General features: G+C 37.3%; 1 protein-coding gene across 1 annotated transcript in view; it reads right to left on the bottom strand.

The window, feature by feature from the left end:
* LOC109926310 (glutamic acid-rich protein-like) overlaps positions 1–27,262 on the bottom strand; it is a 52,449-nt gene that overhangs the window by 10,912 nt on the left and 14,275 nt on the right. The window contains exons 3-5 of the mRNA XM_020526183.2: positions 6,365–6,462; positions 5,192–5,238; positions 1,556–1,697 (exon numbers count right to left, since the gene is read on the bottom strand). Coding sequence (XP_020381772.2) covers positions 1,556–1,697; positions 5,192–5,238; positions 6,365–6,455 — 280 coding nt within the window. The 5' untranslated portion in view covers positions 6,456–6,462. The remainder of the gene's footprint in view (positions 1–1,555; positions 1,698–5,191; positions 5,239–6,364; positions 6,463–27,262) is intronic.

The following is a 27,262-nucleotide window of genomic DNA, read 5'->3' as shown; positions in this document are numbered from 1 at the left end:
ATTTCTGGTTGCAATTTAATGTTCAGATTCAGAGGTTAACAGAAAATCTTGAATCAATTTCATATAAAGCAAATTATTGTTTTTGTACCATCAGAATTTTCTATTAAAAAGCAAATTTTTAAAATAATTAGATGTTAAGGTAATTTCCCAGTTTCTACATTGGTGCAGTGCTCAAAAATCATCTAACTGCATCAATGATATTAATATTTCTCCATGGAAGTGAATTTAATGTATCATGCATTAAGATTTGTGCCTTTTGTGATGTTCATGAACTTGTTTGTTTTCTTGTTTCTTCCCTCTTTTAACTTGGGAATTTAAGAGTTGCAATTCATCTTGTGCTTTTTGGAGGAAGAAGAGGAGAGGCTGTACAGCAGAATAAACCCAATCTGTGTTCATCTGTTAATATTGTCCCAATACATAAATGCGCAGCTACGCAGTTACCAGAACTGATGAGATGGGACCTGAGATCATTGGACTGGCATCCACTTCAAACCCACTTCCAGCTAACATATACTATTGGATTGGTAATGTCAGAAGAGCAGTGTTTAGCTAAATGCTTAAATCCACTTCCTTTACCTCAGTTCAGGTTTATTTCAATTGAGAAGAGATTATGTCACAGTTCTCAAAGGGAAGTGGTAGTCATTTGTTGCTGAACTGTGGGATGAGATCACTGACCTGAAAGTTCCCAGTCAAGTTATGATTTTAGAATATACACTGTTTGCTTTGTTATTTTTTCACCCTAAACCATTGTAAGTGCAGCTGTTCAAAATCAGTCTACATCATTAAGTTTGTACAGCATTTGTATTAAAGGTTTACCAGTTGAGAATTGGGACTGAATGTTTGAAAATTCTATTGGAAGTACTTTATTAAAAGCTTTACATGTTTGTAATTTAGTGGCTCTAAAAGTGTTATGATCGCAAAAATTTCAGGCTGGCAAACAGCTACATATTTAAACATTAAAGATGTCTGTGGGTAAGCTACTATTGGACAGTTTCAAATATCAAAAATAATATTTATTAAAATAAGTTAATTTAGAAGACGTATTCCCTCTGGTCAATTCATGTCCTATGTGATATAATTATTACTATTGTTTTAATCTTTATACCTCATTTGATGTAAATTTCGCTACTCTGTCAGTAAGACCATCATAAAGTGGGGATGAAAGGATTGAAATTTCATTAGAGCCCCTTGTATTACCATAGTTCCAACCTGAATAGTTTTCACAGTGCTCTTCATTAATAAGGATGAAGATTGCTACATGGGCTGTGCAGGTAGTGGTCTATAATGCCACCTTCCTTGATAAATTAATCTACTCTTTTTAGAGACTGCTATATGAGAGGATTTCTCTTCAAAAAGTCTGATCATCAAGAATCACTTTCATTGCAAGAAAGCAGAACGATCTGAATCAGGTCCCAACTGGCACAGTTCAGAAAATTTGCAACTTGGAGTTCAAATTGTACTTAAACTTACTATGTAAAAATTTTCTTTTTGTGTGAAAAGTCTTTCCCTTCTGTTTTTAAACTGTGAATCATGACATAATCCTTCCTTGCATTACCTTCCTCTGGCTTCTTACTGGTCAGTTTTCTATCCTTTTGTGCTTCAGTACTTGATTTCTGCCTGGCCAATTGTCTATCACCCTTAGATCTTTCAGCCTTTACTTCCTCAATTTGTAACTCATCTTCTTCCTTTTCTGTGTCCTGCAAAAAAGTACATAATTGTATCATAAAACCTTGAAGGGCAAAGCCCATCGAAGAACTTCTTACGAGCACAAACATTTTATTCAATGTAAACACTGGCATTACCTCTTTGTGGTAGAGGTTTATCATGTGCATGAGACAGAGGGAAAGTGGATGAGTGAAATCACTTTAACTTGAGTTCCAGGTACTAATCCTGGTCCAGTGCTAAAACTCTTATTATGGAGGAAAAAAGTTGCAGCTTCAAAAGTCACTCCAGAGACTTGAACATTTAATCTGAAGCCCGGGTTCAATTCCACTTGGGCGACTGTTTCTGGAGTTTGCACATTCTCCCCGTGTCTGCGTGAGTTTCCTCCGGGTGCTCCGGTTTCCTCCCACAGTCCAAAGATGTGCAGGCTAGGTGGATTGGCCATGCTAAATTGCCAGTAGTGTTCAAGGATGTGTAGATTAGGTGGGTTATAGGGGATGGGTCTGGGTGGGATGCTGTCGGTGTGGACTTGTTGGGCCGAAGGGCCTGTTTCCACACTTTAGGGATTCTATGATTCTATGAACTAGCCTCCATCAACCTTGGATATATTCCAACATTCAACATCTTTGGGGTAGAGAACTTAATAGATTCACTGCCTTCTGAGAGAAAGTACTTCCCTTCATCTCCATCTTAAAAGGGAAACCCCTTATTCTGAAACTTTGTCCAGTCCTTCGCAGCGTCTATCCTGTCAAGATTCCTACATGTTTCAAAAAGGGTCACCTTTCATTCTTACAAATTAGCATAGGCACAATAATCAATGTTTCATCATTTGACAGCCCAATCATCCCTGGAATCAACTGAGTAAACCTTCTTTGAACTGCCCTAAAATGCAAATATATCCCTCCTTAAATAAGAAGACTGGCGTTAAACGCAGTACAGTTGTGATCTCACCAACATCCTGTAAAGTTGTACAAGACTCCTCAATTTTTATGCCATATCCCATATGCCATTGTTACAGACAAGGAGGAGACAGAACTGCAACCCTTCCCTTATTCTTGACAATCAACGTGTTTTTGAAAAGGAAGATGTGAGTATTTGTAAATCCCTGAGCGTGTGGTCAATTTTAAACCAGCAGCAAACTTTCTTGGGTTTAAATAAAGAAGATTACTTGCTCATGCATTTACCCTGAAAGTTTAATGCTATGTCACTTATTTGGCACAGACACATAAGCAGACACAAACACTTGAGAAAAATACAGTTCAAGAGAATAATGCACTTTCACAAGTTATAAACAAAAGAATAATTCATAATTCATATATTTGGTTCATCTTAGTAAAAACATGCTTCACAGGTCTGGTAAAAGGGGCATTTCATTCCAAATGATCGTTTTTTGCTGTTTTTCAAAAACTAATTAAGACTGACTAATACATTTGTCAAGCATGATTGCTCTTTCTGAAAATTAATCTGCTTGATTGTTTTATGATTTTTTAAATGGTCTGTTACTGTTTTCTTAATAATTTACTTGATGCATTTCTAACATCTATTCTCAAATCATGCTGCCCTGGACAAGGTATTAAGAAGCACTTTACACCATGATATTTTCTTATTGATTATTTTATACAATTCAGAATCACTGACAAGCCCAGCATGAGTTGCCCATCCTTAATTGCCCTTGAACTAAGTGGCTTGCTAGGCAATTTCAGAGGGTAGTTACAAGTCAACCATATTGCTGGGGACCTAGAGTGAAAAGAATAGCAGATTTCATTCCTAAAAGGAATATTAGCAAGCCAGATATTTTAAAATGATGATTAATGGCCAGCATTACTTCCATTACTTAAGCTGGATTTCAATTCTCAAATGAACTTAAATGTTACCACCTGCTGCAAGAGGATTTGAATCCTTGTCCAGAGAGCATTAGCATGCAACTTTGGATAACTAGTTCCACGACATTACATCACTATCTCTTATATATCCTGTCTAAAACTGGTTTGTTACATTATTGAGGAAGATTCTGACAACAGTCCTTTGAATTCCACCATATTAAATTGTATTTATAGCAGAACAACAGGCTATTGGACCAAACAGGTCGACACCAATGTTTACGCTTCACAGCTGGCTCTTCCTACCCTTCTTCATGTAACTTCGTTAATATACCCTTTTCCCTCAAATGTTTATCTACTTTCCCCTTAGATGGATCTATGCTGGTCACCTTAGCTTAGGGCTTTTCAAAGTCAGGGCCCCAAGTGGTGTTGTGAGCTGAAATGTAGGAATTACAAACTCTGAAGGAACAATTGCAACCAAAGACCTTCCTCTCACCTTGCAGTACTCTCATTGGCCTTACCCCTTCTCCTTCCTTCTAATCAATTTTCACCAAGGAGTCACAACCATATCCAACCTTATTTGATCTATTAGTGACTTTTTACATTTATGGCCATTAGTTCTAGTCTCCCTCACAAGTGGTAATATCTTTTCTATGTTTACCCTATCAAACCTTTCAAATATTATAAAGACCTCAGTTAATCATCTCACAGGTTCTCCTTTCCAAAAGATAACTTCTCCAGCCTGTTTGCTCAATACTTCCTGATAGGCACAACTTCAGTTTCTGTATTCTCCTAGCATTTTTAAACCTGCCCAGTGTTCTAAATCCATTTTATAATATGAAGACCAGAATCATTCACAGTATTCTAATTGTGCTTTAAACAAATTTCTACACATGTTTAACATAACCTCTCTGCTTTTCAATCCTATTCTTCTCAAAATTAGCTTGAATGCTTTTTTGTTATTTTTTAAACGTTCTTATTAATCTAGCAGTCACTGCAACTATGATTTGCTGTGGACGGGTTTATGGTCAGGAAATTCAGAACTCTGTGATCCTTTTTAAGCAGGTTCCTCGTCTGAAACCCAGACTGAGAATCCGAGACAACAAGGTGCAGAGCTGGATGAACACAGCAGGCCAAGCAGCATCATAGGAGCAGAAAGGCTGACGTTTCGGGCCTAGACCCTTCATCAGAAATGGGGGAGGGGGAAGGGGGTTCTGAAATAAATAGGGAGAGAGTGGGAGGCGGATAGAAGATGGATAGAGGAGAGGATAGGTGGAGAGGAAACAAACAGGTCGAAGAGGCGGGGATGGAGCCAGTAAAGGTGAGTGTAGGTGGGGAGTTAGGGAGGGGATAGGTGGTCTGGCCACCATTCAGGCAGGTAAGAGTCCAGAAGAGGCCATTACCCGGGAACGGGTATGTTTTGTAGTTGTTGAGGGTAAGGATTGTAAGAGCAAAATGACTGGAATAATTGGGTGGCCCCGATCTTGTGGCAGGAAAAGGAAGATTGAGGGAACTGGGGAAGATTGAAGGATTTTAGTGACTGTGGAATCATAGAAAATCCTGGGGATCAGTGATGGTGGGTTGAGAAGCGATTATGTGATAAGTTCCATTCATCAACAAATATCTAACATGCATCTTCAAAACTATTTCCATCATGTGGTCAGTGTCCTATTAAATAACATTTTTAAATACAAACAATGAGCACTTACATCTGATTTTTCACTGATCTTTTTACTTTTCTTCAATATAGGAACATCTGTAGTGAAAGAATCAACTGTTAGATAATTCTAAAATCGGTCACCGGTAAGTCTTTCATTTGTGAGAATCTACACTTCATTACAATTGTTAAGGTTATGTGGAAAAAGAAAATAGAAAAGTACAATAATAAACTAAGGCGAGAAAAAGATAACAATGATCTAATCAGTAAGCCACAAAGTTGTGACAAAATGGAAAGGCAAGAGAATTTGAGGTGGGATTCTAAAACAGATCAAAATAAAAGTTATCATGTATTACTAGTTCTTCCATTGGCACACATATTTGTTTATAAACCTCTCTTCTTGCCGTCATATTTTGTGTCTTCATAAATTTCTGTGTCCACATTTATAATGAAATCTAATTGATTACTTGCTATCCTGTAATTACAGTCATTTGCCAGCAGTGGCAGTATAATGCTTCAGTTTTGTACCTACCAGTTTGCATCATAGAGAATCATAATTGGCCATCCAATTCTATTTCCCAGCCTCCTAAATTCTTTCATTTTCATACTTAACACTAAATAATGTCAATTCAAATTTTATAAGAAAAAATATTTGGAGTTGCATTTGTGCTCCTATTTCAATAGTTCTCTAATTTTTCTTCATTTGAAGACTGTTAACCTTAGTGTTCAACGCCATGGGACTTTGATAATAACTATAAGTGACAAGTAAACATGGAAGAATATTGAAGGAGGACATGAAAGGGTGTGAATATGAACATACAAAATGAGAAAAATGCTATGGTGAAGCACACAAATGCAGCAGTAAATACAACATAGCTTCAGACGTATAATTACACAAATTCTCAAACTGAACTATCTCATCAGTGGGAGAGGGGGAAGTAAAGTAGATCCTTCTCTATTGGAAGAGGATCATTGGTAGTAAATTACCACCAGCAATAACCCTTACACCTCTTTGTATGTTTGAACTCAGATTAGCACTGATACAAAGTAGTCTGTTATGGAAGAGAAAATAATGTAGGAGAAAACAGATGAAGCATGTCTTCCAATCGCTCCTACAATAAACTATACCTGGTCATGCTTCTAAATTACTGGAAAGTTAAAAAGCAGAACCCTTTTTAAACTGTTGTTGTAAAGTGTGATTATACATATTTTGACTTTCATACACCTTGATTTAGCAGGGGCTTTTCTTGAGGCACTATTTCTTGTATTGCATCTGCGAGACCTTCCTCGACTGATTTGAAGATGTCTTCCTCCATGTCAGATCTTTAAAAAGATTCAAAGAAATTACTTATCTTTGTTGTAATGTCTGTTGAGGATTATTTTACAGCATTTTATGAAAAAACAAACAGGTCATGAGAGAATGTTATTGCCACAGAATCATGTTTTATTTCACGTTTTTAAAATATATGCATCTAAAATACACAGTACTGTATCACCATTGTCTTAAAATCACAGTCAGCAGCAAAACAGATTTTGATTAAAAAAATTTCCTTTGATCTAGTTGCCTGAGGAGCCATTGTGTAAACCTACTGTTTAACAGGAATTGACAGAGCCAACTCTACTTACTGAGCACTTAGAAAGTTCAACTACAATGCATACAACATGGTCTGGAGGGAAATACACACCATGTCCCAACATATATTGGTGGTCACCATCTCTACTTATTTCAAGGAAACTGACTAACAGAACGAGAGCCTCACGGCATAAAACTAAATTGCCAGTTTTAATGTTCCTACTGGGTGAACAGGAAATCTTATAGTTTATGTATAGGATCTCCTCTTTAATGACTATGAAAGAAACAAAATCAGTTATCTCCTGTAAGGTATCTGTTGCTTGTTAGAGATTGTTGAAAAAAGCCTCGTTAAAAGGAAAATTAACTGATTCCAGATGATTTGTTGTTTTGGTAGCTTGCTCCACCTTTTTGTTTCTGTATTCTACTTCACCTGTAAACAAATTTGACCACATTATTTTTAATCTGTATTCCTACTGATAGGAGAATGAGTTAGATGTTCTATATATTTTCCAGTTAATGATATGCACTTTCTTGGGACTAATTACAAAAAATGGACATGTTAATCCACTCATTGGGAAATGAAGACTTAGATTCTGGTCCATAGAGTATTTGATCTGTTTATAGGAGCTGTCATCAAACTATGAACACAAGAGCAAGTGTTGAAGGAAGTCTCTGTGTTGACAATATTAAATTTTGACGTTTATATTTTGCAGCAGTTTTGATTAACTTTATCAAATCAGAACCATTTTAGCAGAAATTTGGTACTGATCCTGTAATAAAAGAAATACTTGCATTTTATATGGTCCTTTACATGACCACTAGATGATCAAAGCATTTTACAACCAATCACTGTTGCAATGTAGGAAATGTGTCAGCCAATTTCTGCATAAGAATTTTTCACAAACAGCAATATGATAAGGACTAGACTTTTTGTGATTGATTGGGGGAATAAATATTGGCCAGAGCACTGGAAATGATATCATTGTTCTCCTTTGAAATAGTGCCTTGGGATCTTTTATATCCACCTGAGGGAAGAGACAGAACATTATTTAAATGTTTGATCCAAAAGGCAGCATCTTTGACAGGACACCATTAATTCACTAGATTGTTGCATGGCATGTCCTAGACTTGACCCCAGAGCCTTCTATTATAGAATTGAACATGCTCCCATCTGAGCCACAGTTAGCATACAATGGAACGCTTGTCAAAAATTCCTTTTTTTTTCATGTGTTGTTCATGAAAGTAACTAGAAATGACAGGGAAGTAAAATTTAAATCAACATTTCCAGAACTGAAGGGGCCAGCAAAATTCACACTGACATGGCGTCATAGAGTCATAGAGAATGGAAACAGACCCTTCCGCTCAACAATTCCGTGCCGACCATACATCCCAATCTCTAAACGCTTCCTATATATACACTCATCCAGATGCCTTTAAATGTTGTAATTGTACCCGCTTCCACCACTTCCTCTTGCAAGTTGTTCCATACACGGACCATCCTCTGCATGAAAAATTTACCCTTCAGACCCTTTTTAAATCTTTCCCCTCTCACCTTAAACCTGTGCCTTCTAGTTTTGAACTCTCCACCCAAGGAAAAAGACCTTGGCAATTCACCCTATCCATGCCCCTCATTATTTTATAAACTTCTATAAGGTCACCCTTCAGCCTCTGATGCTCCAGGGAAAACAGTCCCAGCCTTTTCAGCCCGTCCCTACAGCTGAAACCTTCCAGACTCGGCAACGTTCTTGTAAATCTTTTCTGCACCCTCACAAGTTTAACAACATTCTTCCTATAGAAGAGCGGACAGAACTGTATGCAGTATTCTAAAAGAAGCCTCACCAATGTTCTGTACAGCTGCAATGTGACATCCCGACTCCTAAAAACAAGTTACAATTTGATTTGAAATGTTATGGTTGTGGTATGACAACACAACATCTTTTGATGTTGATAATATGATTGACTTTAAGAGAGACCATTATTTCCTTTATCACTTAATTTTGGAATGTTAAAACTGCAGCCCTGCGGTAATTACAAGGGAAAAAAGAAATATAAAGCCTTCAGAATCAAGATTCACACATGAAGATGCCTATCTTTCTTGCAAAACGGTATTGAAATCCCCCTAAGACAGTTCAGTTTATCTTAGAATAGCAATCAGTTTAAGACTCTGTAATAATGATAGTGCATTTCCCTCCTTAGCTTCCCTGCAGTGTTTTACTAAGTTGATCATGCCATTCTTGCCCATCGGCTATTCTTTGCTGTTCAGGCCTGCAAATTTGCCCTTGGGTGGTTCAACTCTATCTGTCTGAACAAAATCAGCACATCTTCAGCAATGCTTTGTTTCCTTCCCCAGCATTGTTTCCTTTGGATTTGCCCAAGGACCTATTTTTGGTCCAGAGATAGTAGGAACTGCAGATGCTAGAGAATCTGAGATAACAAGGTGTAGAGCTGGATGAACACAGCAGGCCAAGCAGCATCATAGGAGCAGGAAAGCTGATGTTTTGGGTCTAGACCTTTCTTCAGAAAATGAAGTTATCCTTTATCAAGCACCATAGGATTCCTTGCATTTTGAAGATGCCTTATAAAGATTTTGTTATTGTTAACAACTGACTATCTTGTTTCACAAGCTATGGAAGAAAAATACCACAATTTATTTTTACTCCCAGATTTATCAAATGTCATAACACACTTAAACTTTTGAGTGGTAGCAGCCAATTCATGCCTCCCTTAAGAAGGCACTCTTCATGTGCAAATATAGATAGTTGGCATCGATGAGACATGCTATCACTGTTAGCATCATATCATTGTCCAATTCTGTATATACACAACAGAATGTAGTCAGGAAGTGGAAGTCTAACTGAATGTGACTTCTAGAACCCAAAAATTCTGAGACCCAATGCAATGATCTCACCATTACCCAGCCTAGTGCAGCAGGCCAGGGATCAAAGCTGGACCTTTCTAGTCAGTTTGATCCCAACCAAAATACCTCCTAAACCAATCCACTAGAAAGACAAGGGAGTTGTATGTGTAGTAGAACCAACCACTACCAGCTTATGGTTGGGGTGGAGTGTTGCCACCAATCTTCCTTTCTTCTCATTTAACCTTGAAACTAACAAAACCGGTTAAACAGCTCCTGATTGGGCACAACAGCAAAAATGCGAAGTAATTATTAATAGAAATCCAACCCTCCTTTCTACACTGGATTTAACAGCTTGGTTGATTAACTGCAACAGATATTGAATACTTGTGAGTCTTATCAAAAAGAGGAATTCATCTTAACAAGATGTAATTTATTGCATAGCAGCAATAGGTACACGTTACATTGGCTAGTTAGACATAATTACTAAAACTATTATATTGCCCAATATACAATTAAGGGTATTATATGCATGGAAGTAACATTACTTCCAAGCTCCCCCACCCAATCACACATCACACTGACTTGGATGTTTATCACAATTCCTTCATTATTGCTGGGTCAAAATGTTAGAATTGCCTCCTATTAATATTATTGAAGAGCCTTCACCAGTAGACTGCATTGGTTCAAAAATAAGGTTCACTGCTATCTTGTCAAGAACAAGAGATAGGCAAGAAAAGCTACCAACAATACCCATATCCCATGAATTAATAAAGACAATAATAATTGCTCCACTGAAAGGAGTTTTCCAAAGATCTGTATCATAAAGTACAACTTCATTAATACACAGAGATAAAGAAAATTTCTTAATTTCATCATACTTGAAATAAATTCAATAATTGCAACTTTCAAATAAATTCATCCTTTGGATTTGAAGGATGTGAAATTTGGCAGCATCAGATACACTAGATTAAGAAAAAAAATCACATTCGTCACATCCTCTTTAAAGACCATAAGAACATAATGCTTAAGATATTTAAAACAGATAACAGGAAAAGTTCTATATGCTTTTTATATTTCTAGGACTTCAGCAAAGTAACCACTCTTGAAAGGAAGCTGTTAACCACGGATGTACAGAAGGATCTTTTCTCTGCCATGCATGTACGGGCATTGTTGGGATTGGTCAGGTCAGTTGGATGGTTTGTATTGCACAGTGACAACAACAGCGTGGTTTCAATTCCCACTCTGGCTGAGGTAATGATGAAGGACTCTCCTTCTCAAACTCTCCCCTTGCCTAAGGGATGGTTACCATTTCACCCTTATGGATACTGCGTTTCTTTCTAGAAGATTGTAAACTGCACCTATCGACATTTCATTTAAAGAGATTGGGTCTAAATTTAAGGCTTCCCAATTGCTTTAAATTGTTTTCATATTCAGTTTGTCTTTTCTAGTCTTTTTTGCTGTAGAAATATTTGGCACTCAAAAGGTTATGTTCTTAAATCTCTTTCTAACTCTCATGGTTGACTTGTCACAATGCAGCTTGTGCAGATGTGTGTAGGATCAATTGGGGTGAAAGTCATGTATTAATTTCACTTTGTTCATGATTGGATACCTCAAATCTTTCAAACTGATGACTTGGAACTTGTGGCCGTTGTCATCCATTTCAAAAACTGTTTTGAGGTCACCCTGACAAAGAACTCAAATACTAATGAAAAAGGAAGCCATCAAACCCTGGCTACTTCAAAGTAGCTAGAACTTATTGGTATGTAAAGTACTTTCCAAAATGGTAAACTGGTTAAGAGATTTGGTTTTGGCAATGGTGATATTGTGGGCATATGAATTAATTCATACCATATAGTCAGCTCATACCAGCGTGGTCTAATCCTTGTTGTACATTAATGAGTTTAGATTTCAAGTCCAGTTGGGTTAATGACTGGTGGACAATGGAACCAAAGCAATCCAATCACCATCTTAAAGTTGTGTGTTCTGTCTTTGTTTTTGTTTTACCACTTTAAATTCCAATGTGCATATTTGTTAGGGAAATACAAACTCATTATGCTATAACTACACCCTACTATTAGTGACAATGGTACAGATTGGACAACTGGATTACAGCATGACATGTTTACACAGTCTGCATATGTGGACATTGAATTCTGCATCTGGAAAAGTTGGTAAAAGCATTTTTGAGTGTACTGCTTGTGAATCTCTTGTGGAGTTGAGTGCAGTGAGTTAGAGAATATGGTTGCCTTCTGCACATACTTGTCTTTGCTCTTATTTTTTGTTTTTCCTTCTCTGGTTCAGGCTTGCTCTTATTTTCTGTTTCTATTGCCTTAACTCCTTTTAGCTTTTTGTTCTACTTTTCTATTTTCCTTTTAGGGAGGATTTAGTGGATAGTATCACTCGGTGTACTAAGGGAAAGAGCTGTTAATAGCTGCACTTTGTATTTATCATGGAAATTACTATAAAATAATGGCCCTAGGCATAGCAATGCCTGTTCATTCCTGCAATCAAACATGTCCCCAAATCCCTCATTCCCATTGTATCTTTTACTCTTTTACAATCCACACTCCTTTCTATCACACTCTCATCAAAACCCATTCCTGATTACCTTTAACTGATTTACTCATCCTTATCCTTTCCACTCCTTTATTTCACTACCATTCATCCTACTCTTGTGCCTCCATGCACCTCACCTCAGTAAAGCTTTTGAAACTTACCTTTCAGATTTCCTCCAAACAATTCAGAAACATTCTGTACAGAAACTGCTGGAATTAGAGATAAAGAAGATGTGGCTCAGTGGTTAACACTGCTGCCTCAGTGCGCCAGGCAACCATATTCGATTCCACCCTGGGCTGACTGTCTGTGTGGAGTTTGCACAACCTTGTGGTTAGATGTTAAATGTCTAGGCCGTGTGCAGGCTAGGGAAATGCAGGGTTACAGGGATAGAGTAGGGGGTGGGTCTGGGTGGAATGCTCTTTGGAGGGTCAATGTGGACTGCATTGCATGAATGTGGGGACTCTGTAATTCTCTGTCCAGCACTGGCAGCTACTGATGTAGCAGGGAAATTGTTCAACCTGCACAAACAAATTCATCTCATGTTAAAGCCCTGATCAAAAGATTGGTGGATAAATTTGTTTGTGGTGAAGGTACACAGGGAATTTCTCTGTCTGAATAGGGTTGAGGCTCAACTGACTGCTTTTATTATAATTAATTTGACTTAACTACTGGCAGCAGATTGTGTTTTCAATATGTATCTCCTGCAGCCACTTGCTTACTTCCCGTTAAGGGTTTTTTTTTTAACAAAGTTACTTTTTTTGGTAGCTGCAGACAACAATTAAGGATGACTGGTTCCACTGCATTGTAGGCTGCTTTGACTGATATTGCAGGGCAGAGTGTCAAACATTATTTGCATATGCAAACAGCTTTAAAGCCTTTATTTTTGGATATTCATAGGATGTGAATGATGCTAGTTGGCCAGTATTTACTGCCCATCCGTAGGTGCTCTTGAGAAGGTGGTGGTGAGCTGCCTTCTTGAACTGCTGCAATCCATTTTGTGTAAGTAGGCTCACAATGCCCTTAGGTAGGGAGTTCCAAGATCTTGACCCAGTGACATTGAAGGAAGGGTCTTGTATTTACAAGTCACAATTGTGAATGGCTTGGAGGTGAACTTGCAGGTTGTGGTGTTCCCATGTATTTACTGTCCATGCCCATCTAGGTGGAAATGGTAATGAGTTTGAAAGGTGCTGTCTAAGAATTTTTGGTGAATTTCTGCAATGTATCTTGTAAACGGAACTGTAGGGATCCTAGCCTCTGATTTGATCATGTAGCCACAGTATTGATATGGCTAGTCCAATTCAATGCCTGATTAACTGTACAAACTATACAAATGAACTGTATTTCAGTCAATTACTTTTAGGCAGACAAGAGAGACGAAACAGTGGATTTGTAACAGCAGAACTGGAAGACTCTATCCCTGTTTTCTCTCAGCCTCTTAGAAGACAAAACCTGATGAAAAGCAAATTGGAGAGACATATGTTCATTGAGAACTCAAAAATATCTACAAAGTTTGCTACTCCTGAGGAAAAAAATAATCAATTAAACAACAGTAGGGTCAGATTAGAACCTGGCTCTTCAAGGGCTCTTAAGGAATTTTTTAACCAAAGGAATTTTGAACAAGACATCCTTCCCTTAAAAGCCTGTGTTAATGTGTGCCTGATGTTGCATTTTATTACATTTCTTGAGGTTAGTTCATTTTGAACTAGCCAACTACGTTTTATTTGAAGCATGAGTGCTAAAAAAGGATTCAAAATCTTTGTGGCCAAACAAGGGGTTAAAAAGACAGGAGTGATTTATCCCTCCTCATCTGGGCATACCATCAAATTTCCGGGCCAATTCACAAATATATTAAACATGGACTGTTGATCTTTGAATTGCATCATCCAATTTAATATCTAGGACTTTTATGGACAGAAATGGTTTTATAAAGAATCTAAAACACTGACATAAAATTTCCATGGGCATCACCTGACCCCACAAGTGTCCAAGTTTCAGAAAACCAAAGTGGATTAGACAACAGCCAGTTGAGCTGAAATTAACAACTTATCCAAAAACAAAGAAGCCAGTTGTTGTGTGGGGAGCCACAAAATGCCCTCATCTTCTATTTTGATTTCCACCTTTATGGGAATCTTCACATTTTTGGAGATAGAACTTCACCTACAGCAAACATAGAGTACACAACAAAGTTGCTATTTCAGGGTTTGCTTTTGGCAGTGAGAGAGAGAGAGATGAAACTAAGGATGCAGCACACAACACAGACTGAGAACTCTCTCTGTCTCTGAAGGAGAAAAAGCACTCTGCGAAAATACCAATTAGAAAGAAACATGAGAACTCTAACAATTCAAAGGATAACTGTAATATTCTCTCCAGCTGATGTTTCCAGAAATTAATGGACCAACTGTTGTCTCAGCTTATACCCTTACACCTCAAGGACACTCATGGGATCCTAACCTTTTTTCTTTTATCTTTCTTTTGCACTGACCGCTATTCTCTTTTAATTTTGCATACGACCATGTGATTTCTTAGAGGCCATATGGTCGATGTTGCATCTTTATTACTTTTCTTGTGGTTAGCATGTAATAAAATTTATTTTCCTTTTGCTGAAGAAAACCTTGCAATTGATTGTTTAATGTTTCTTGGTGGAAACCATTAACTTCTTTCAATTGGAGAAAGGTAGAGCTGTTTGTGAAAGAGAACTAACATATTGGTTGCAAACAACTAAGGAAGTTGAAAAGGTGAGAACCAATTCACCTCTCCTCAGCTAACCGTAAAAGCTGCCAGGTTAAAGTTCAGACTTTTTGGGAAAGTACTATAGAAAATGAAAGAGAATGTGACAAATAAATTTATCATGTTACCATGAAAATAGGATTAAACCTTTATTTTAGATGTTACTGAGAGAAACAAATATCAGTTTTAAAACAAAAAGATTTCAGAAAAGAATGCAGAAAATGTTTTGATAATTGCTGAAGTTCAGTGGCAATTTTACACAGTGATTAAGCATTTAAGACAATAAATGAGAACAGAGCAATTTATAACAGTTATATGACAAGAACATGATGACAGGACATAGTAAAGATAAAGAATGCATTGAATAAGGGCCCTGAATTTCTAATACTCAGTTAGTCATTTCTTACGCTTAGCTGAGAGTTGCACACGGGGAACTTGCAGAATCCTTATTGTAGCAAACTCTAAAGGAATTGCTCAGAAAATTGAAGATTCCACTGGGCAATTCCCTACACTTGGAACCCTCTGAAAATATCCATTTTAATCTGAGAATTTGGAGGGTTCCACTGCATTTAAGTAAACAGTTACTCAGAAAAGGATAGTCTATTAAATATCTAGTCAAACTCCTGACTAACTATTAAACTGAGACCCAACTATCCCACACCCCCCAACTACACTCCTCATGTTTGTTAACTCCTTTGCTGTTGCTTTCCTATCCACTTTATCTATGTCTGGATAATCATATACACCTCTACAATGTATCCTGTCAGTCTTCACTTTTCAATTGAAACAAAGCTCGCCTTTCCAATCTTTCCTTCTATTTGAGACCTTCCCGCCTAGGCAGCATCCTGGTAAAAACTAAAAAGAACTGCAGATGCTATAAATCAGGAGCAAAAACAGAAGTTGCTGGAAAAGCTCAGCAGGTCTGGCAGCATCTGTGAAATCAGAGTTAACGTTTTGAGACTGGTGACCCTTTCTCAGAACTAAGTTCTGAGGCCAGACCTGCTGAGCTTTTCCAGCAACTTCTGTTTTTGTAGCATCCTGGTAAATCTCTTGTGGTGACCAGTACTGCACACAGTACTTCATATGTAGCCTAAACAGTGTTTTATACAGTTCCAGGCACGGTGTCTCAGTGCTTAGCCTCACAGGACGAGGAACCCGGGTTCGATTCCACCCTCAGATGACTGTCTGCGTGGAGTTTGCACATTCACCCCATGTCTGCATAGGTTTCCTCTGGGTGCTCCGGTTTCCACCCACAGTCCAAAGACGTGCAGGTTAGGTGGATTGGCTATGCTAAGTTGCCCATAGTGTTCAGGGATGTGTAGATTAGGTGGGATATTAGGGGATGGGTCTGGGTGGGATGCTCTGAGGGTTGGTGTGGACTTCTTGGGCCGAAGGGCCTGTTTCCACACTGTACGGATTCTATGAAACTTCCTTGATCTTGTATTCTATGCCTAAACTAACAAAGGCAAGTATCCCATGTGTTTTCTTAACCACCTTATCTTACCTGCCCAGACACCTTGAGGGATTTGTGGTTATGCATGCCTAGGTCCCACTGATCTTCAGTATTATCCAGGTTCCTACCATTATAGTGCAGTCTCTTGCCTTGTTAGCCCTCTCCAAGTACAATGCCTCACACCTTTCTGATATCTCCCCTACCCTTGCCTCCCTCAACAGCCTGGGATACATCTCATCTGGTCCTTGAGTCCTGAGATTTAAAAAAAACTTGTCAGAACACGGCAGCTAATGTAAAAAGCAGTGTGTTGTTGCTTTGCTGGTCTCCTCCTCTGCATTTTAGTCTTCTTTTTGGATGGCTGTGCTGACTCATCTATACTTCAGCTGAGATTGGAAATAGTGGCTGAAATTGTACAAATGTTTTTATCATAGGAATCTTTGTAAGCAGCATATTTGCCATAATATTTACAGTGATTGGAAGATTAGAACCAGATTTTGCCTCCTCTTCTGTTAACGTGGTCCACCATCAGAGAGATTGAGGAGATATACATGTGAATGACATGTAATGCAGTCCAGATTACAATGAGGTGATATTATTACATCCTCAGGATATGTTACCACGTAAATGGATATATGGCTGTGTGAGTAAAACCCCATAAAAACACAGTCTGCTTAAGGGAGCCTCTGTCTGCTGCTTCTGAAGCTATGAAGGTAACTACAGTAGATCTAAACTTCTACAACGTGGAATGAAAAGAAACAATATCCATATAAATTTTTCAAAATAAACTTCAAACTTATATAGTGGCTAGCAAATGAAGAATACCAAAAAGGTTCATTTAAAAATGTCTAAAACCCAAAATCATAGGAACAAGCACTATTCACTATTTAAGTATCAAATATATGCATTGCATATAAAATATAGTAAACAGCAGATATCATATACTGAGAATGAGTACCTCTAACAATCCATGAGCATTTTCCATAGCAATTTCCAGTTATATGATCAGAGTTTCTTTGTTCAATTAGTACAACTCACATTTGTGATACATGATACAAAATAAAAAAAAAATGTTACACTACTTCTAGTTCAAGTCATATCAATTAACATAAACATGATAATCTTCCTGCACCTTCTCCCACAGACCAGGGCATGACAACTATCCCTCCTGTCTATTGCAACTTGTTGCTGTCTTCCTAACCAGCATCCTGTTTCCACAAGCTTGACTGCATTTCTTGCTGTTACGAATCTGTTCTAAATGCCCTGTACATTGTGCCAAAATCCAGTTTCTTTTACAGGCTAATGAGGATCAAAGTATTTTTCAATAGAATAATAAGGGATGTCTTTTCAAATAACTAGACAAACAGATAATCATTTATTGTGTAGTCTCTGGGAGAAGCAATTTCTCATTAGCTTATCATATACATTTCAATTAAGGAGCTTCCTTTGAAACTGTTTAGAATATGTATTGCTTTTAAAAGTATTAAAAACTATAAATGTATTAAAGCTATGGTCTGAATTTCACAGGGATTTTCTCACTTAGCTGCTGTTCTTCTAACATGTTCATGGCTGTTGTAGTGAAGTTGCAGAATGAAGGGGAGAATCACTATTGAATTTCAATCCTTTATTTTTCTTCCAACTACTTTCAATGGACAAAAAGCCAAAATACCTTACAATCTACTATGTACATAATAAAATAGTTATTACAAAGATGTACATTTAAGTCTTGTGATATGAAGCAAACATTCCAAATAATGGTGTTTGTAAAAGGCTATTTAGATGGTCTTCTGAAGATAAGAAGGTATCGATAGTAGACCTAAACTTTTACAACATGCAATGAAAATGAAACAGTATCCATATAAATTGGCTTCATGGCCATTGGTAACTTCCAAATTTCATTCAATTATCACCTGCATACAACATAATTACTTAGTGCTTTGAATCATAAGTTTTAGAGAGAAAAATTACCTGCACCTCCCCAAATCTGGAGGGTTTATTCATCCATTATGCATGCTTTTCCTCCCATGTGTTTTTTATAGATTTGTTTATTGCAAAAACTTCAGTTGAAATGGCATGCAATTATTTCACTTTGAAATCATCTATACAAAATGGATTAAAAATTAGTGAGGGTTCATTCAAAGCATTTATAATTCAAACCATGAGCTTACTTGCATCGTAGATTGACATCTTGCAGTCCTGTGATAAGTAATATTAAACGGGAGTGTGAATTTTGAGTGGGGAGATGTAATAGTGATATGACCTGAAGGGGTGTCTCCAAAGGACATAGAGGATCTCCAAAGGAGATACCCACCCCTTGCTAAAGCTGTCAGACTATCTATCCACTTAGCATAGGCCTCCATCTACCCTGGGTAAAATACCATCAGGGACAGAAAAAGGTGCATAAGCGGCCACCATTAACTGGCCACCAAAGGGCCTCAATAAGCCCAAGGGTGGGTGGGACTTCCAACAGTTCTACAGTTCCCCTTCCCACATAATATGGAAAACAGGTTGGGGCAGGTGGGCAAGACATACATTGTATTTTATGAGAACCACTCTGCCTTTAAAATCACTGCTGGTGGAATTTAAAATTCCATCTTAGGCTCAATGCTACTGAAATATATTTATTATATGGTGGTATACGCACGTTACGTAGTGAAATACTGACATTATATATTGAGTGTGTACTTATACATCAGGCAAGAAAGAAAATATAGAAAACCTGGCATTTACGTAGCTCCTACCAAAAATTTCAGCATATCCAAAGCTCTTTACAGCCAATAAAGTGCTTCTGAATGCATTCACTAATGTAGGAAAAGCAGCAATCAATTTCTGTACACAGGCTCCTGCAAACTGCAAAGTGATAACAACGAGGTAATTTTTTTAGTAATGTTGATTAAGGGATGATGATAATTCTCCTGCTCTTCAGAATGATGCTATGGGATCTTATACATATACCTGAGGGCAGAATGGAGCTTTGGCTTAATGTTTCATCTCATTAATGTAGGATACAGGATGTTATATATATATTCAAAATGTAGGGGGAAATGGTATTCATGCTGAAAGTGGGCAAAAAGAATTATTTAAATCCCAACATCTCAAAGCATTTATGTTGTGACTTTCAATAATCGGTTCTCCATTTTGGACTTCACACAGAATTTAGGATCAAACCACAAAGGGAGAGGCCTATATCATAGTTGCCAAGGCAACTCAGTAAGCTCAATGATTAAAATAAATAATCTTTGTTCTGAGCACTCTGAGTACTCAAGGTTCAGTTCCCAGCAGATAGCTTGCTTATTTTATCCAAAACAATTATGTAGGAATTAAGATTTGATTTCCGTTCACAGATTGAAGCTGTTTTGTAGGTGATCAAAATTAAATGATAGGAATTAATGCATGTTACTTTACACTGTGCTGTATGATGTAAAATGTATATTTTAATCAAAGCTGATCATTCTAGACTAGATTAATCTTTTCTGGGCTAAATATAATATTTGAACAATCACAGGGTGATTGTGTGGTGCACAATACTGTCTCATAGGTCAAAGTGTCTCCACCATATTTGTGACGTACTGCCTTGTTCAGTGTCCTTGGACATTGTTACCATAAAAATAATTGTTTTGATGCGATATATCTATTTTTGGCAACAAATGAAAAAAAATTCCTATATAGTGAGACACATTTTAAAGGATTTGGGGTGGAATTATTGACAAATAAATAAAATATCATTGAGTAATTAAGTTTTAATTCTTCTCAGAAACTTGCTCGAGGGAGTGACATTTTCACTTTGATTACATATTAGGACAGCACATTAATCCATTTCTTTATTCAGTGTAAATATAACACATCTTCCATGAAGTTGCATATGAAGTCAAAACCAAGCGTTGTACTACAATTAACCAGAGTTAGAGGATGGGTGGGTGAGGTATAATTGAACCTGCTGCACACAGATGTAATTCAGTCCCCATTTTAATGCCATAAAGTACAAAATTCAGATCCATAGTGCCCTTTATTTGGTTGCTACAAATTTCCTTAGAGGTCCATTTTATTTGCTGAGGGTGTCCACTCAGGTATGAGCCGTTCAGAATCTCATAAAGGTCAAAGTGTTAGAGAAGGCAAAATGAAAATTTACTGCTAGTACATACAGCTGGTAGATCTTGATTTCAATGTGTGTGTAATGTTGTTCTGGCTTAAGACCTGCTATTTTGGAGATCTAGACCCCAACCAATAACATCTCTTAACCCCCTCACAGCTGAACATTGGTTCAACAGCAGGAAGGATATCCTAAAAGTTATTGTTAAAGGGATCATAATTACTTTCAATTTAATTGCTGATTGATTTCAACTAGCTGTTGCTGCAATTGTGCAAGTATTTGATGATTTCCAGAGCTCTTTAAAGATGTTAAAGTGCACGGAGAGTGGTATGTGTTGAAAGATTTTGTCCTAACTTCAAAGTTCTTGCACAAATCAGTTTCTCCCTGCTATGGTTGGAGTAACAAATATGTTCCTTGCATGACAGTGTAACTAGGTGAATGGGCAGAAAGAATGCAGAGCAGGGCAGGAGGACGAGGAGATTAGGTTCTTAGCAAGAAACCATATCTGTCTTGGAGTTAAGGGAGCATTCTCCCAGCTGAGCATTAACAAAGAACAGTGAGAAATCTGAGATGTCGGCATTTAACAAAAGAAATTAGCTGTGGTGGATTGGCCATGGGAAATGCAGGATTACAGGGATAGAGTAGGGAATGGTTCTGGGTGGGATGCTGTTAAGAGGGTTGGTATGGACTCAATGGCCTGAATGGCCTACTTCCAAACTGTAGGATTCTATGATTCTAAATGACTCAGTAAAATCTGCCACATGCAGCTTCAGAATAAAGCAAGGATCACATCGCCAGTGGCTGTAAAAGTGATCATGACAATGAACTTCTTTAATTAGAGCTTCTCCCACGTTGTAGTTGGAGGTATTGTTACATTTCGCAATTTGACATTCACATGCTTACTATGGGAGTTTACTGATTACATTATTACATTTTTGTTCTGTCTTGCCAGAGAGCAGCAGGAAGAAAAGCAAGGATGTCAAGCTACTCCGGTGTAGAGAATCATACATCACTTTGTGCATGCTGCACGTGTACTCTGAGGTCTATTGGAACCGAAAAAGATTCTACTTCCTCATCTGTCATGTGACCATACAGAGAGACTGTAGGTCAATGCACATTATGCTGGGCCATCCATTTGTCATTGAGCCATCATGGTAGACCAAAGAATGTTTTTTCCCGAACAAAAGTAATCCACTGATGACATGGCTCATGGTTCCAGTGTGCAACTCACAAACATACAGGTTTGCAGCATGCTTGCAATGAAAGCTTTCGGTTGGAGGAGACCATTGACATGCTGAAACAACATTTGTTGCTCTGGAAGAGCCCTGCAGCACTCAAAAAGGAAGGACCCAACATTTATAGTGGCCTGCATCTGCACAATTTGCTCCACCTTCTGTAGGTTAACATTAACACATGCCACCCTCTCTCGATTTTGTGTCCCCTCATAAGTCAAGCAGCCACTCTACAGGGACGTGGGCACTGCCTACACATCTACTGATACTTTAGAGGTTAGAATAGAGGAAAGATTGGGACGTGCTGAGGTGCAAGTATGCAGGAGCCAGAGCAAAAGGAAAGAATTGAACAGATGGCAGCTTACCAGAGGGTGAGGTTGAACATTCATTAGGCTACAGAGAGCCTCATTACTGAGGTGCCAAATTATTTCCTCTTCTCACCACCTCTCTCTCCATCTATGGGGGTGGGGACAGGGTAATTCTACTTAAATTTGAAATGGATAATTAAAACCTAAGAAATAGGAAATAAGAGTAAGAGTATGTAATTTGCTCAAATGAACCTGTTCTGCCATTCAATAAAGTCATGGCTAATCTGATTATGGCCTTGATTCTATTTCTCTGCCTGTGCCAACCCCAACCCCAAAAGAGAGTAATCCTTGATCCATGTAGTTCATAAATATGATAAACTCAGTCTTCAATATATTTAATGAACCAGCCTCCATTGTTTTCTGGGAAACAGAATTTCAAAGAAGATTAACAATGATCTGATTGAACAGCGAAGTAAGCTTGAGGGGCTGTTTATATCTCCCCATCTTTGGCTTCTGTTTGATTGTTATTCTGCTCCTGCTTCTTCTTGTCTGATAGATGTGGTAAGAAATGTTCCCTCTTAATCGTGATGTTGTTTGGCATGTAGAAAATTACCCCAAAGTTTGAAATCCATTTAGGTGAGTATTGCAAAGCTCCACCTCTTGATTCAGATTCAGATTTGGATTAAAATTGATTCAAATTCAGAATGATTCAGGCCTAGATTCAGAGTCAAACCAGCAGCAGAAGCATTGCTGAGGATAGCAGAATGTTCTATAATGTTTCTTGTGTCATGGCTCTCACTGTTGGTCCTATGTACATGTGTGTGGTTTTCAGACAGGAGTCATCAGCCACTCATGTAGATAATACTTTTTGCTGAGTAGTCTACCTTTGACTTGTTGTGGTGTGTCAAACACAGTGGCACAAAGGGCTGCAGCAGAATGAAGGAATGGTGACTGCTGTTAATATGGGAAGTATTTACTTGCATAATGCACTGCCTGTGGTTACGTACCAGTTTCATATTGAGGAAATGGAATCCTTCTTCGTGCAGCTGGTCACCCATATGCAAACCTTTTCACCAAGATGGTACTTTGCACACTTTACATTGGAAATGCATTGACATCTTGGAATGGTACCAATGTAGCATCCAATAGTGGGTGCTACGTTACTCAGTTTAGCCGTTAAGTTATCATCTATTAAGGTCTGAAGGGATTCCTGAGATCCAATAGAACAAAAGAACGGGTGATGGATAAATTAATTGAGTGAGAATTGATTGTTTGAATATAGGGAGCTAATAATCAGTACTGTTGAGTTTTTTGGAGCATGTTTAACAGAAGTAAAAGTGTGGACTCTGTTCAAAAACATTTATCTTCTGGTGTATATCCATGGTAGCACAGGAGTCAAAATGAAAAGGTTAGAAAAGTGAAAAGATTATCCATCTCTGTTTTCTGAGAGTGAGTCTTATGACAAATGGAAGAATGAAGTAATTATTTAGATCAGGGCTACTTCTTTACCAAAAACAAAAAGGCATGGCTTAGCTACCATATAGAAGCAAAATCAATGGAATTGAAGTCAGATGATTTGAATGCAGATTGAATGTTTGATAACATGTACCAAAAATATGGTTTACAGATTGTTTATGAAGTGTTCTTAGATTTTGAAATATTTAGAAAGACTGAGGATAGTATCATGCAAGAGTATGTAATGGAATTCCATAGATTGTTTGCAAGACTGCAAAAATAACATTCGGAATTTCTCCAATCTGTGCTGACATTTAAGTTTTTGGACAGTGTCAAAGTATCAAGTATGGACAGACTTCTAACTTTGATGGCAGTTAAATTTGCAGATAAACAAACTGCTAGAATAAATGTTGGAAACATTAGAAAAATCCTAGGAAAACACTCCTTTCCAGAAGTATTTGTAGCACGAAGGTGGCAATCAGGACGAAGACAAAAAATGGAGGACATAATGTTAATAAATTGGCGAGACTGTCTAGATATGAATTGTAGGCGACAGTATGAAAGGATAACTGTAATAGAAATGAGGACAGAAATGCTATTGATAATTTTGAGAAGCAAAGAGAATTTGGGATCTACAGTAAGAGAATGAACCTCAGAAATGCCCACAGTGTAGACCATCGATATTCCAGGTTAGAGTCAAAGTACCATTAAGTCCTGAACGATCCCAAATGCTCTAACTGTGTATTACCTGTCTATTAACTGTGTACTAAGCATGAAGTGGAAGGTTAAAAACATGATGAAGGTACAGATCAAAAGAGGGCATTGTGTTGGTCACAAAGATCTTCAGCCCAGTGATGAATAATTTGGTACAAAAACAAAGTTGCTGGAAAAGCTCAGACCTGCTGAGTTCTGAGGAAGGGTCACCGGACCCGAAACGTTAACTCTGTGTTTTCCTTCACAGATGCTGCCAGACCTGCTGAGCTTTTCCAGCAACTTTGTTTTTGTTCCTGATTTACAGCATCCGCAGTTCTTTTGGTTTTTACTTATGAATAATTTGGTGACAGAGTCTTACTATTGTGCTGTATGAGATAGTAGTTTCATGTCTACAGTGTGTGCAAGAGACTGGCTAAAATGCTACCTTCACTTTGTGAGCAATAAGAATCTGGTCAAACGTAAGGAATTTATGAGTTCAGATTTGGGGATGATAACGCACCAAAATCTTTGAAAAGTGATCATTCCTTGTAAAATAACCAGAATCAATCATTTGTTTAGCACATGTATGTAGTGCAAGAGACTGGCTAAAATGCTACCTTCACTTTGTGAGCAATAAGAATCTGGTCAAACGTAAGGAATTTATGAGTTCAGATTTGGGGATGATAATGCACCAAAATCTTTGAAAAGTGATCATTCCTTGTAAAATAACCAGAATCAATCATTTGTTTAGCACATGTATGTAGTGTTCAGTGAAATACCATTGTTATTAAATAGGTCATCAATGAAGAAAGCACAGATGATTTATTTACTAAAGAAATTTAAAGGGGTTGTATTGACATTGATGTGGAAATTTAGAAGTCAAAAGTCAATTATGTAAAAGTTACATCGGCAATTTGCCTCCCCATCCTCTTAAAATGCTAAATTTTCATAAAAAGATGCAGGACTGAGGGATGGGGAGTGCAATAGATTTGAGATTTATAAGAAAAACTGAAGCACAATGTTATGGTTTGTAGTAGTCTGCCCTTAGCAAGAGATTTCAAAGAGATAGTGGCTCTGGATTTAAAGGTAAAGGATAAAGGAAAAAGAAACAGTTTTCCTTTACATTTTGTAGATTTGGCAACCAGATTTTCAGTCAACAACAACAATAGTAAACGGTTAAAAATAATTATAGCTAAGGTAATGCAAAGGACTATATTTGGACTACCAGCAAAATTTTTCACTGATAATGGGGTAAATTTCCTCACAGTGAATTTAGATATATGCTCACAAATATGAACATTAATAGTTTTGCATATGGCAGCAGAAATTCCTTTTAGCACTACATCGTCACCACTTGGGGGAAGGTCTACTTGCAGTGCAGTGAAATTGTTCTATTGTAAATGTAATATACTTATTTATAATGAAGAAAACAATGACACCTAAAATATGACAAAGACAATTGAAAATAAAGCTTTGTTGACTGGACAGGATATTATAGACAGGACTTAAGTATATTATGGACATGAATCATTGCTCAATGTGTTCATTTGGGCACTACTCAGAAAAAATTATAAGCATGCTCTTTCAACATACTTTTAAGCTTTGAGTACAAACAACAACAGAAATCTCTTATTCCTTTGCATTTCAGTGTCTGGCATATATTATGAAAGAGGCTTCAACAATCATAAATGTCACATTAGTTACAATTTTTCTAATGTTGTGATGAGATTCTTTTCAAGTGTTAACAAACTTTTATTTTAAAAAACAGAATAAACAAATTGATTTCCACCAACTAATACTGTGGAAGGACATAACCCAAGATTGTTTGTTTGACATCATGGCTTAATCAAAAAATATCCTATAGTCAACAACACAAGAACAGATTATTTGATTATTATCACATTGCTATTTGTGGGAGCTTGCAGTGTGTAATTTCGCTATTGAGTTTCCTACATTACAACAGTGACTTTGCTTCAAAAATACTTCAGTGCTTCATGATATCCAGGGATCGCAATAAGAGTGAGAGGTTTCTTTATCATCATTCTTATTTATAGTCATGGCTGTGAGCTGAAACTGACCCACTGATTTTGAACTTAATTTTCTACATGTTGGGGCTTTTTCCATTGAATGTCAGTTTATTCCTCAGAGAAGATAACTGTAGAAACATGCTTCAGACATTTGCTCACTTCCAGTTGGCTTGTTTCAAGCATTTTAATGACTCTAATGAATGTGGTGAATATCTATATTTTAAAAATACCAGACATGTGACTATCATAATGAGCGAAAGGCTAATCAAAACAACAAATAATCAGCAAATTCTAAAATCACAATCTAGTCCAATTCTTGAAGTTGGAAACAAAATGAAATATCTTAAATGACTAAATAATTATCAAGCAAAAGATAGAGGATCTACTATTGTTTCAGGCACATTACTGCTGTACATTCTCATGTCGGAAACAAGAATCAACAAGGAGAAAAATTCCTCTTACGCATGAATTCTTAAGATTTGAAATTCACTTCATGACAGTGGAATGAATACAAAATCATTGCCTTCAAAAGAGAATTTGATAAATAAAGTGATCTTTATCACTGATAACTGATTCTCAGGATTTAAGCATGAATAAAGAAGAATCACATCACCAATTGAATTATTAAAGAGAAGAACTCTCTAAAGTAATCCTGTCAAATCTTTTGTAGAATTTTAATTTTTTTTTAAAATGTGCTATCAAGGAACATTTAAATTAGGATTTAACAACTGAACATCTATAAGAAAAGTACTTTTACCCAAAGTCTCCATGTATTTGAGTACTCATTATTACGATGTGATTTGAAAGAGAATAAAATTATAGGAATCTGGGGCCGGAATAGGAGAGAGGTTCTAACTGGACTGTTTTTCTAAAGTGCTGACACAGACTTACTGGACCAAATGGCTTCGTTCTGTGCTGTCAGATTCTATGATTCTGTACCTCATAGTGAAAAGGAATGTGTGAATCTTTGGGGATGAGAGAACATAAGGATATTCCCTTGCTAGTTCTACTTTATGATCATTATGTTCCAGTTTCAATTAATTTGAGAATGCAAGGCCAGAGAACAGAAAAACCATTCCAAATTTAGAGACCATTTAGCTACAAAGCAGGAAATATATTAAAACTCGGTTTTAATATATGTAATGAAGGTTACTG

The sequence above is a fragment of the Rhincodon typus genome, chromosome 29 (genome assembly GCF_021869965.1).
Source record: "Rhincodon typus isolate 14 chromosome 29, sRhiTyp1.1, whole genome shotgun sequence".
In the NCBI taxonomy this organism is placed as follows: domain Eukaryota; kingdom Metazoa; phylum Chordata; class Chondrichthyes; order Orectolobiformes; family Rhincodontidae; genus Rhincodon; species Rhincodon typus.
Note: the sequence above shows the minus strand (reverse complement) of the source record. Positions and strands in the feature narration are given on the sequence as shown.